Source organism: Pongo pygmaeus, chromosome 11, assembly GCF_028885625.2.
Source record: "Pongo pygmaeus isolate AG05252 chromosome 11, NHGRI_mPonPyg2-v2.0_pri, whole genome shotgun sequence".
Lineage (NCBI taxonomy): Eukaryota > Metazoa > Chordata > Mammalia > Primates > Hominidae > Pongo > Pongo pygmaeus.
Window position 1 is genome coordinate 58,891,685 of NC_072384.2, and position 12,899 is coordinate 58,904,583.

The 12,899-nt window shown below is 33.6% G+C and overlaps 1 protein-coding gene across 50 annotated transcripts in view; it reads right to left on the reverse strand.

Moving 5' to 3' along the window:
• The window catches only part of BAZ2B (bromodomain adjacent to zinc finger domain 2B), a 396,738-nt gene that overhangs the window by 79,261 nt on the left and 304,578 nt on the right, over positions 1-12,899 (reverse strand). For 33 of the 50 annotated variants that reach the window (XM_054477916.2, XM_063647532.1, XM_063647507.1 and 30 more), the window contains 5 exons: positions 8,638-8,703; positions 6,854-6,919; positions 5,383-5,427; positions 5,106-5,138; positions 3,804-3,869 (listed from right to left, as the gene is read on the reverse strand). In XM_054477916.2, coding sequence (XP_054333891.1) covers positions 3,804-3,869; positions 5,106-5,138; positions 5,383-5,427; positions 6,854-6,919; positions 8,638-8,703 — 276 coding nt within the window. The remainder of the gene's footprint in view (positions 1-3,803; positions 3,870-5,105; positions 5,139-5,382; positions 5,428-6,853; positions 6,920-8,637; positions 8,704-12,899) is intronic. The other 17 variants (XM_063647530.1, XM_063647522.1, XM_063647540.1 and 14 more) reach the window with 2 other exon arrangements.

Sequence of the window (12,899 nt, forward strand, 5' to 3'; positions counted from 1 at the left end):
GGCATCTGGCTCAGGTGGAGGTACTGGTCTGAGGCCCAGGGGACCCCTGCATTAGAGGAACATAATTCAAAACCAAAATGACTGATAAAATTACCCAGTCCATGAGTCCTATTCATGGGTCTATGGTTATCAGATGATAACATTTTATTTTAGACGGAGTCTCACTCTGTCACCCAGGCGGAGTGCAGTGGTATGATCTCTGCTCATGGCAACCTCCGCCTCCCAGGGTCAAGCAATTCTCCTGCCTCAACCTCCCGAGTAGCTGGGATTACAGGTGTGTGTCACCGGGCCCGGCTAATTTGTTTTGTGTGTATTTTTTAGTAGAGAGGGGGTTTCACTACCCTGTCAGGCTGGCTCGAACTCCTGACCTCAGGTGATCCTCCTGCCTTGGCCTCCTAAAGTGCTGGGATTACAGGGGTGAGCCACCACGCCCAGCCAATAACATTTTAAGAACTCAATTTTACCTATGAGATTATCTGAAAGATTCTGATTGAGGATTATTTGTGGCATATGCTATTGCATTGTTAAATAATAGTTCCTTCAGTATTTGACTATAACAAAAGAACACCATCTAGAGTAAAATAAAATTAAAAGATTTTACTATCATACAAAAAGAACTGCATAGAAAACATAATAATATACTCAAAATTTAATGATTGTTTTGTACTTAATTTGATTTTTTAGTTCTGCCACAATAACTTTAATTTTACCCCATCCATTCATTCATTTACAATTTTCTAGGCACCTCCTATTTACTTGGTTCTAACTGAGGCACTGGCAATACAATGGCACAGACAGACAAGAGTCCTGTCCTCACAGATCTTATATTCTGGGAGGAACTAGCCCATAAACAATAAGATGAGCAAATGGGGTGGGGTGTAAGGAAAAGCAAAATTAGGTGTTCTGGGAAGGCTTTTTTTTTTTTTTTTTTTGGAGACAGAGTTTTGCTCTTGTTGCCCAGGCTGAAGTGCAATGGCGCAATCTCGGCTCACTGCAACCTCCGTCTCTCAGGTTCAAGTGATTCTCCTGCTGGGAAGGCCTTTTTGAAAAGTTAACATTTGATTGATGACTGAACAACAAATAGGAACCATGTGAATATTTGGTGGAAAAACAGCAATAGTACAGACCGTTCATTCAGGAATAATAACAAGACAAAAATGACCAGAATATAGTGCATAAGGGACAAATTGTATGAAGTAAAACTGGAGTGAGAGGCAGAGGTCAGTGGGAAAACGCCATGGTGAGGAGTTTGAACTTTATCGTAATTGCAATGAGAGGCCCCTGGATAGTGTCAGGATATGATCTGGTTTACTTTTTGAAAAGATCACTTTGGCTGCTCTGTAGAGAATGCATAGGAAAGCAATAATGAGAACAGAGAAACCAGGCTCGCTCTTTCAGCTATTAGGATTTAAGTCATTACTTTATGTACATATGCACGTATTGGCTTTATTTTGGTTTAATATTTTAACACAGCTGCCTTGCCATTTCTTTTCAAAGCACTTATGCTTAATATGTCCAGCCCTATTAATAACTTGAATTGCTCCAATATAGGTGGGTTAATTTTCCTTCAGCTCTTCTCCCTTTATCTGCTACCTGTTTTTAGACTTATAAGTACTTCAGATTTGCCCATGAGTATTCTGTATTCTACTTCTGTTTCTTTTTGCTTAGGACAAAGGTAGCTAGGAGAGGTAGACCTATACCAGTTGTCTGGTATCTCTTTCTCAGTTTTATTGGAAGAACTGTAGCAGACTCACTCTATTTAGTCAAGAGTATATCCTTTTCCTCTTGAGAGGTGCTCTTGGGCTTTGATGGATTCTTAGAATATCTAATTTTAATCAGCTTTATTTATCCTGTGGCTACCACCCTCCACTCAACCCAGATCTTCTTCACCTCTCTGCAGCAGCTTCCCCCACTCTCCCCAAGCCCTAGTGGGCAAATATGAAAAACCAGCGGGAGCGTTCATGTCTCTGAGGCCTTTGGGGTGCCTCTCTCACCTGGGCATTCCCCCTCTCAGATGATCTCATTCTTACTATTTTACTGGATCTTCTCTTCTAATGAAGCCTAGTATGCCTGAAGATAACGTTCTGGGTTATTTTGGTTAGCTTTCCTCCCTGCCAAGAAAAACCAGAATGGCAAGCCCTAGTTCTTTTTATTCCTTCTGATTAAAAAAAAACAACAACAAAAAAACCCACAATTGGTAGGGAAGAACTTGTCTCCTGAGGGATTTTCTAGGTCTTTTCCCTGAGCTACTAATTGCTCCCTCCATTTCCATCTCTCCAGATCGAGAAAATTAGGTTCAGTGTTCAGGCTTTTAATCAGTCCCCTTCCCTACTCTTCCCTTCACTGTACTGTTTCCATAAGCAAATAGGGAGCAGCCATGCCAATTCCTGGAATACGTTACCTCTCTCTTTCCCTGACTGTCATTTTTCAGAGATTATGGTTATAATTCCATGCACAGATGTATAGATTCAATTATTAGGTTAGGTATAGAGGGTGTCAATAGGCCTGGGTAATCAAAAGGTTAGGGAAAAAAAGACAGCAGGAAAAGTGTTGGAGTAAAACTTCCATAACCTTTAGGAAAAGTCACAGAAAGTGATTGCTGTAATATATGTTACATGCTATGTTAAGTCTATGCTAAGAGGTAATCTATGTCAGTAGTTCGCAACCTGGGATGCATCTTGCTAGGCCCATTCTACACATATGTAGTATCAATGGTTAAGTACTATGTGGTGCCAGGCACTGTTCCAAGAACTTTACATACACAGAGACACATATCCATTTACTCATCTCTTCAGCCCTACAAAACAGAATTCAGTATTATCTTCATTTTATAGATGAAATGAATCACAGAGAAGTTAAATAACATGCCCAAGGTCATATAGCTGGAAAGTAATGAAACCAGAATTCAAATTCAGATAATCTGGCTACTTTGCACAGGTTTCAAAACCATACAACTATTTTCTCTACACATCAAAAATCTATATTGCTAATTTAAGCTAGAGCTGAGACCAAAATACTGAAATACAGCCTCCCAGCTTCTAGATCAAACAGTGTCATTTTCATTAATTCTCACTTATTCAATGCTTATCTCACTCGAAAATCCCATACCTAGGAGGTAGGTATCATCTCAATTTTAAAGAAATGGCTTGAAAATGTAAAGCAAATTGGTGGCAGAACCAGCAGCAGAATCTGTGTCTTTCAACCTCCAAAGCCCCAGTTATAATGACTCTATTCAACTGTTTTAATACAGAATGTTATTCCTTTGTAACATATATCTATTTTAACCTTTAAGTGATTTCTATTAAACTCCAAATAAGCTCATTCTGATGTACTGCAATAATTTTCTTATTCTGAATTATCTGTTAAAAGTTATTTTAAGAAAAGTACTTAGGCCTAATTTTACATAGAGAATGCTAAAGAATAATTCTTAGGGCAGAAATCCACGGTCGGAATGATTTGTGTTTGAATTAGGACATACAGGACTTGTCTAGGCATGCTGTAATACTAGTTTTGTGAAACTCTGGTGTAATAAATAGCTACTTTTATCTAAACCAATGTTATTTACTACACTAAAAAAAGACAATTAAAATCTTAGCCAGGAAAACTAACACATACATTGGAACTCTTCCTACATTCTTTTATGTTCTAACACTCAGTTGCTATCTCTAAACTTTTGGTTTGCATATGAAAACCAGTAAATCACAACAAACCTATATTCTGAAAAATTTATATTTAGAAGAGCCAATGCTTTAGGAAAAAGTATTACTTTATAAGGTAATATTTTTCTAGAAACATACACTTACTTCTGCTTTTTTACGAGCTTCCATAGCTTTCATAAGCATCATGTGTTGTCGCCTTCGCTCTCGTTCCTATTAGGCCAGATAAAATGTGGAAGATAACTCAACCACAATTAACAGTTTGATTTTCCAATGAAAAAACAAAAACAAAAACAAAACAAAAACTCAGTATAGCATGTTTAGCATTTATAGACAAGTCACAGTAAATACTAAATATAAGACAAGTATGGCCAGTCTGTGCATGTTTTAGTTCAGGTTTAGAAAGCAAATACAAGAACAATCAAAAGCAAAAAGGTAAAGCAATGAACATGGAGACAGTGTAAACAGAAGCATACAAGATTTACTTATGGTCAGTTGTGATGCTCCTTCAAAAGCTGGCAGAACAAAAAGCATAATGGTTGGCTGGAACAGGTCAGTTACCTTACATCTGCTATTAGAAAAACCACAAATACTATAGCCAATTAAACTAAAGGTTGTGTTGTTCTTAAAATTTTAGATCAGGAAGAAATTGATTTATAGTCACTTTAACTTCATGATTTCAGAGTTGGTTATTTTCTGTACAAAATCATTTTGCAAATCCAATAAGCCACCAACAAATTAGAGTGTTTTTAAGGCTTTTATACCAATTTAGTTAAACTAGTCTTGTTTCACATAAAACACCAATGAAATGGGATATTCCTATTTACTGATGTCTGCCACCTGATACACTATTTAAAGCCACAAAAGCTGCACCATGGGCTAACAGGTGGAATCTTAAAGGCACAGTATGAAAATAAGGTAAGCACTAGTTTAATTTGACATTCTCACTTTACTTTTAAAATAAAAAAATCACATATTTATAATATCTAATAGATTTTTTTGTTTAAGCATATTTGGTTTCTCCAAAGGGATATTTCTAAAATTATTTCTAAAATTTGTCTATGAAACCAGAATATATTTCATATTCTCTCATCAAGCAAACTCAAAATTCCCACTGTATTCAATGGCAGTTTTGCATCTAGAATGATGGGAGAATATGGGTCATAATTATATCTAATTGTATAGTGATCCAACTTTCTTTGTGACATCAGTAATGTAAATTTTTAGAGAGCAGCCTTATTTAAGGCTTGTACAATTCAATGTAAAATCTTGGAGATGCATCATACTTCTTTATAGACGGACAAGCAGATGTATGCAATGCACTGTGCTGTAAAGCCATGCAGCAGTATGTAATATGACAGCAGCCAGTGCTACACTTTATGCATTGCTATGACAACCATATCACAACCAAATCACAATGCGGTGTTAGATGTACAAAAATAAACATACCCATACCATATCTAGTCTATGCCTCTCCAACTCCTGGTAGAAAGAGTTGGCACAACATTATGAAACAGAAATCACAGAGTCATAAAACCAATTTTTTAACCCCCCAAAAAGACACCAATACCAAAGCAAGGCAATAAACTGTAGGTTGAAGGAAAAACTTAAGCAGAAATTATATCAGAAATTTTAAAGAAAATATTTTGAAGATTTTCCCCCAAATAGGTTTAAGCAATATTATAAAATGTACATTCAACAACTGTATAACTATACATATACAGACCTGATGTTTCAGAAGAACAGCTTGTTGTCTTCTCATTTCTTTTTCCTTAAAAATAAGAAACTTTTAATATATGATTTTTAGAGAAGATTTAGAACATGGTAAAAGTATTAAAAGTTCCTTTTCTGAGATTCTATAGTCTTCCATTAGGTTGAACCATATGAAATGGCCAATATTCAATTATTTCTTATTTATAAAATGTCAATTTGATTTTGTATGCTTCTACCTAACAAATACTTACATAGAAATCATATAATATGGTAAATATGGTAGCAAGGATCTTTCTTCAGTAGTCATTTTAACTTAAAATTTAATGAATGGCTGACCTAACTGCACACTTCAATGGCACATTCATTGAACTAACTAGCTAGATGGTCAGAGCCTATCAGATATAACCCACACATGTATTTTTAAATCAGTTTAATACATTATGGTGCAACCCTCAAATCTAGCTGATTAGAACTCTCTCCATTCTGAATATTAACTCTCAAATATACTCTAACATCATTTTTTTTCATTTCTGTACACTACGTATGAATTAAAGTGACAAAAACTAGGCAATCAGTGTGAAATTTTCATGTCCACCTATAACTCAGGGCACCATTCCAAGGGGATGGGGCTTAAGGCAAACCATTCTAGGAATGTCACCAATCTCAGTATTTTTATAAAGGTAAAATATGGATGAAATTAATGTTAACGGCAGACATGAAAAGGTAGAAATTTAAAAAATAAAGTAAGAGAGTCTATGTAGAAAAAATAAACAGTTCCCTGGCTTTACAAAGTATAACTGTGGTGGCTGTTTCCAGTACCAGTAGGCTCACCCAGCTAACCCCTTTCAGTATTCAGTTACTGGTGGATGGCAGGGTGGGGGAGGGGAGGAAGGGGACAACTCTCCTATACCCCATGCCAGGAAATCAGAACAAAACACCCCCAAATACTTGAAGTTAAAATAATTAAAAGCAGCTAATTTTATTATTGGTAAATAACAGTTGATGAAGTTTGGCTTTTGTTTCTGTAGGCTTTTCATTTTTAATAGATAAAACAGTTGCTGAATATTAACAAAGAAAAAGTTATAAAGGGGAGAATCAGATTGAGACTCAAATATAAACATACCTATACCATATCTAGTCTATGCCTAAACATAAACATAAACATAAATAACACACAAAACAGTTTTGGGGGGGATCATTCTTATCTAGCAAAACTACATACAGGTATTAAGCAACAATTTGCATTTCTGATTTGATGCCTCCTAAAGAGCTCAAAGCATTACAAAAAACCCTGCATAATAAAATAAAAATACACATACAATGTACATACAAATAAAAACATACACTATACACATGTTGTATCTGCTAAACATATTTTCAGATAGTCATTTTGAAGAAAGCTATTTTTTCATATAACCGATGCCAGTATAACATATAGTTTTTATTTTTCAAAAATAAAAACTCTGATTCTCATCTAAACTAACCTTTATTCGTTTCTCGGCCTCCAATAATTTGGCATTTGCCGCTTCTTCCTTCTTTTTCTTTTTAGCCTGTGCATGCAAAACGGTCTCAAAGTCATGCAACAGCACCACTACAACTTGCAAATAATGTCAGACTTGAAATGAAGCTACATGTCTCACAAGGTACGAAACAGTATGTAACACATATGTAGACAATTACAGATTTCCCCCGAGTTAACATTATGTTTAACATAATAATTTTGTTTCTAATTTATAGATTAGCATTAGAATACACAAAAATTTCTTAGATTCATAAGAATATGACAGCTTTTCTTCTTCAAGCTTTGTGAAAAGTCTGAAATAATTGAGTGTTTATGTTCTTTTACCTTAAAATTTAATCACAGAAAAGTGATTTTATGTCACTTATTGTTTTCCTGATTTTAAAAGTAAAACATAATCACTGTAAAACATTTAGAAAACAGAATAGATTTTAATTAATAAATAAAAATTATTTCAAGAATTAGTAATATTTGAGAATGAACCTGTTAACTTTATTTAAAATTTATTTTTAATACTTGAAAATTTGAGGTAAAGAAATTCATTATTGGTTTACGTCTATTAAGTGAAGCATATTAAGTCTGATTTTCCCCATCTCTGTATAGTGTGGTTAAGTTCAAGTGTTTGTTTTTTTTAATAGAATGAAAACTTGTAATCTCATCTTTCATGAGGCACAATCTATTAAGATCATGCTATTTATCAAACATAAGCTTCATAATCTTAAAATCATTAACTGTGTAGAAGTTTCATAACTAGTAGTTACTGTCAGTTTACTTTAAAATAAAAACATTTTCAATTTCTGGTTTTTCAAATTAATTTGAAATGGGTAAGAAAAAATGTGTGTGTTTCTAGAAGGAATAAAACTATAACAGAGAAAACCTCAGCTATCCGGAGCCCTCAGGGAATAAACTGCTCTATAAAGCAGCAGTTTCCAGAATGGTGGAGAAGTTGTAATAAATTTAAACATGAAAAGTTTATTTTCACTCTTTTAGATGGAAATAATTTTGAGACATGCCTGCTTAGACACAGTACACTAAACGTAATTTGGCGTTTTCTTGATGACTCAGGGCAATTATTTTCAACATCAGTTATACTGCACAGCTCCAAAGAGTAATGCCTTTGGGCTACTAAGGTTTTGAAAATTGCTTGCTATTCAAATAAAAGATTACAGGCTGTTGCTAGGCTTTTCAGTTCCTATATATGCTAGATGAAGTTTTCCTGTATTTTTTCCTTGCTGTCTTTTGCCTATTACTTTTGCTGTTGCCAACAGATGTCCTCTATCTCTATTCTAATTAGCCTTGCAGGGAAGAGGGATATGCTAGAAACCAGAAAAACAATCTGATAAAACTTTGTACATTTAAAATTTACTTTTACTTTTGAAATCTTACTTCTGTAAATATTTGTTTCTAAACTAAAAGTAAATATCAGACTATAAGCCCTAATGATTTTTCTTTTGTTGTTTACTTTTATAAAAGTAAAACATTTTAGCACATGAACTTTATGACAACTCCACTGACTGCTCAGAAGTTTTCCTGTTTCTTTTGTCTCATTTTGTATATCTTTACTGTTGGGATTAGATTAGCTTGCTAAATAAGGCTCAGATAAAGTTTTATTCTATGCAAAATGTTTAAAGGAGTATCTGACAAACATATTAATTTGTGTGAGAAAACATGCACACAAAATATTTATTTTTGCAGACTTAAAAATATATGGCTAAATTACTTTAATTATATTAAATTTAAGACTTCTACCTCTAGAATTTGCTGAGCTCGAAGTTCTTTTTCCATTCTGATTTGCTGTATTCTCTTAATTTTTTCCTGTAGGAAAAGTTATGATAACTTGAGATTATTAATAAAATAAACTATCTGAGTAAAGAGTATTTGAGTGGAATCAAATAATTAAAAATATAAGTACAGGCCAGGTGTGGTGGCTCACACCTGTAATCCCAGCACTTTGGGAGGCCGAGGCAGGCGGATCACGAGGGCAGGAGATCGAGACCATCCTGGCTAACACAGTGAAACCTCGTCTCTACTAAAAATATTTTAAAAAATTAGCAGGGCTTGGTGGCAGGCGCCTGTAGTCCCAACTACTCGGGAGGCTGAGGCAGGAGAATGGTGTGAACCCAGGAGGCGGAGCTTGCAGTGAGCTGAGATGCGCCACTGCACTCCAGCCTGTGTGACAGAGAGAGACTCCGTCTCAAATTAAAAAAAAAAGTACAAAATTACCAAAGGATGGACATAAAAATTTCATTATTTAGTATAAAACCATATATATTTTCATGTCTGAAATTAATATGATTTGATAAGGTTTCTCACAGTAATTTGTAAAATGCAAATGCTAAATAAACAGAAACTCAGTGAACCAAGCTGATTAAACTATATAGCCTGAGGATCTTTACAGATATTTGCAGTTACAAATAATACTTAACTTGAAATAATATAGGACTGAATAGCAGAAAAATCATGTATCAGCAGTCAGAAAACATACAGCCAGTTCTGGAGTACAGTCATTTATTGAATGGTCTTGAGCAAATAATAACTACTCTTCTATAAAATAGTGAGAGGTGTTTGCCCTTTCTCATTTGTCACAATTAAATAAAATGCTTTAAAAAGTATATAGTGACACAATTGTAACATTATTATTAACAATAATTTCCATTCTAAAATTTATTTCACATGTTGAATAGCATAATATAACATTGCTTTTAATTACCACAATTAGCCCATTTCAGAAATAACCTGTAACATTATTTTAAAATTAATTAATTATAATTTAACATTCCAGGGAATTATTTGTAGGACATAATTGGGGTACACATTGTCTAAATTTAATGAACTGGTTATTGGATATGTTTTATAACTTAGTGATCATATAAATTTTGATAAAAATTTATATTTTAACTTAAAAAATTATCTCATATTCTATAAACACATTCTTAGCAATTTCATGTTCCTTAATCCGTTCAAAAGTCCCAAATTGGCACTGATGACAATAAATACAAGTTAAAAAAGAAAATTCAAAGTTTCCTACTTGAAAATTGTACTTATCCTAGAATTTCCAGGGCCAACAGCTGTATTTCACAATGCCTGCTCCCATCTCCAGATGCTAGTTGTACCTATTGAAGCTATACATTAATATGCATTTTAATTTTTTTAATGTATGCTGATGTTATTGATTCCCTGTAGGATTCTACTGCAGGATGATGAAATTTTAGGAATTACTGTTTTGATTTTACAAGACTGATCACATTCTTTGATTTTGGTGATCCTATCATGGTACTGAGTATTAATTGCAGGCTGTCAAAAATAAAAACTCCAAAGTGGGCCAGGCACTGTGGCTCACACCTGTAATCCTAGCACTCTGGGAGGCTGAGGCGGGCAGATCACCTGAGGTCAGGAGTTTGAGAAACAAACCGTGCTAGGTGGTGAAACCCCATCTCTACTAAAAATGCAAAAAATTAGCTGGGTGTGGTGGTGCATGCCTATAATCCCAGCTACCTGGGAGGCTGAGGCAGGAGAATTGCTGGAACCCAGGAGGCGGAGGCTGCAGTGAGCAGAGATCGTGCCACTGAATTCCAGCCTGGGCAACAGGGGGAGACTCTGTCTAAAAAACAAACAAACAAAAAAACAAACAAAACAAAACAAAGAAAAACAAAACAAAAAACAAAACCCAAAACCCCAAAGTGTATATTTTGTGTAATTTCCAAATCTTAGAAAAGATTGATCCATATTTGAAGTATTTATTTGAATTAGAACTTGATATCTGAGAAAAGTATACTCTTGATCTGACTTTTCTGCTCTTGTCAATTATAACATTATAAGGTGCTATGTTTTCAAGTCAGCAAAAGTCACTCATTGTTCTCTTATGCACAGATAGGCAGGGAATCTTGGGGCTTATGTACACAGTCTAAAGCTTTATCTTAAGTGTTCAAGTGATTTTTATATATATCCATATATATTTGGTAGTGTTATCATTAGCATGCAGATAAACATGGTAAATTATTATAATACAGGTTAACTTTGTAATGTTGAGTACTCAGCCACTGAGCCGGTCACTTTACATTTAATATCTTGTCAATCATTAAAAAATCATAGAAGCTTAAATTATCTTCTTTTTACATAAGAGAAAACTGAGGTTCTCAGAAAGTAAATATTTTGTCTAAAGTCCAATACTTAGTAAATATAGAGTCCTCGTCAGATCCCAATGCCTATGTGCCTCTTGCTTTGTAATAATGTTTCTGAAATCTTCCAGAAAACTGTCTTAAGGACTATCTGGTGATATTTTTGGTCTACTAGGTGGAAAAAATAATCCAAAGGATGAAAACACATGTACTATTTTATTCTAGATCAAATGCTGACTTTAAAATAGACCCTATATAACAGAGAGTATGAGTAGAATTACTCTATACTTTGATTCACTTTGTTGAATCAAATAAATGAGATGGTATTCTGAGATTGGCCTCAGATAAATATCTTGATAAATATTAAGACCAGTTCATTTGCATTAATATTGCTGGAAACTTTGGAGCTCAATGCTTTTTCAATGAGTAGCAAAGAACATGTGGATTTAGGTTGTAGCTACCGTAAGACTTTAGGATCATAAAGCTGAATTTAAAGTACTGATGGGATCTAATGAGTCTCCAGCCATTAGTAAATAGAATAAGCTATAAAATTTTTTAAATAAAAGTATAACAGAAACAACAGTATTTCACTTAAAAATGAAATATGAACTTATTTTTTCATATATACTCTTTAGTAAATATATTTTAACGAATGCATTCACTAACCTATTTCAGGTCAATCTTACAATGTCTAGCAGTCACAATTAACAAACTAAGGATGGAATTCAAGTTTACAACTGCTACTTTAAATTATGGTGATAAAAGAGTATACTGTGTAGTTGGATGTTTTATATTTATCTTTAAAAAGTTGAGCATGTGTTTTGTTGCCAGTCACTGCAGTAAGCACTTTATGTTCATTATCTCATTTATTCAGATACTGCAGTTAACTTCTTTTATGATGGAAGAAATAAAGACTTAATGGTTAAGCCATTCATCTAAGGTCACAAAATTATTAAGTAGCAGAGTCCATATTTAACTGTAGGCTGACTGACTACAAACTTAAATCCTAAATCCCAACTCTCTATCAACTTCTCTAGTCATATTGCTTTAGTTGATACTGGAAGAAACCTTGGAGATAACCACATCAAATCCAACCCAAGCCATTTATTTAGCAGGTATTTATATAGTAACATAATTGATTTCATTTCATTCTCAGAAGTAACTACATGCTTCTTAATATTTTTAAAAGAATAGTACTTCCTCTCCATTTCCTTTCTGCTTTAATGTTACCATGAATATGAGGAGATGGGATAGTAGTTTACACATTCTCATCTTAAATGAAGCTGAATACCTTCTCACTTAATTTTTACCTATGAAAATTTAAAAATTATTTCTCTTACCTAAACTTAATTTTGAAAATCACATGGGAAGAAATACTGTAGATACAAGACAGAGAACTCTGGATTTGCTAAAATAATGGTCTCATCATTTTTTTTTTTTTTTTTTTTTTGCAGTGGCAACTTTTAAGTAACCCTGAAAGTATTAAGAAGCAATGAAGGCAAATCTTATTTTGTATAACTTAAATTTAATTTTCTACTAATATTTTACATGTTTAAGAAAAACAAGCTTTTATTAAAATTTGAACATTCGAGCAATATACTTCATTGACTGATACATTAATTTAAAAATTCTGAAAATTGTTCAAGATACCAACTTATACAAAGTCTACCAGGATATTAAAGTACTTACACAAATTTACTGTTTGGTAATCATTTCTTTAAACACTTGGAAGTAGAAGACTTTATTAAAAGGTAAAATTTTAATTAATAGAAGATAGCAACTTTCTAAATAAGACACAAACATTAACATGAAATATAGTTATTTAAGAAATCAAAAATAATGTACATTACTAACAAATCCTCAAAATAAGTCCCATATTTTAAAAGTCAGTTC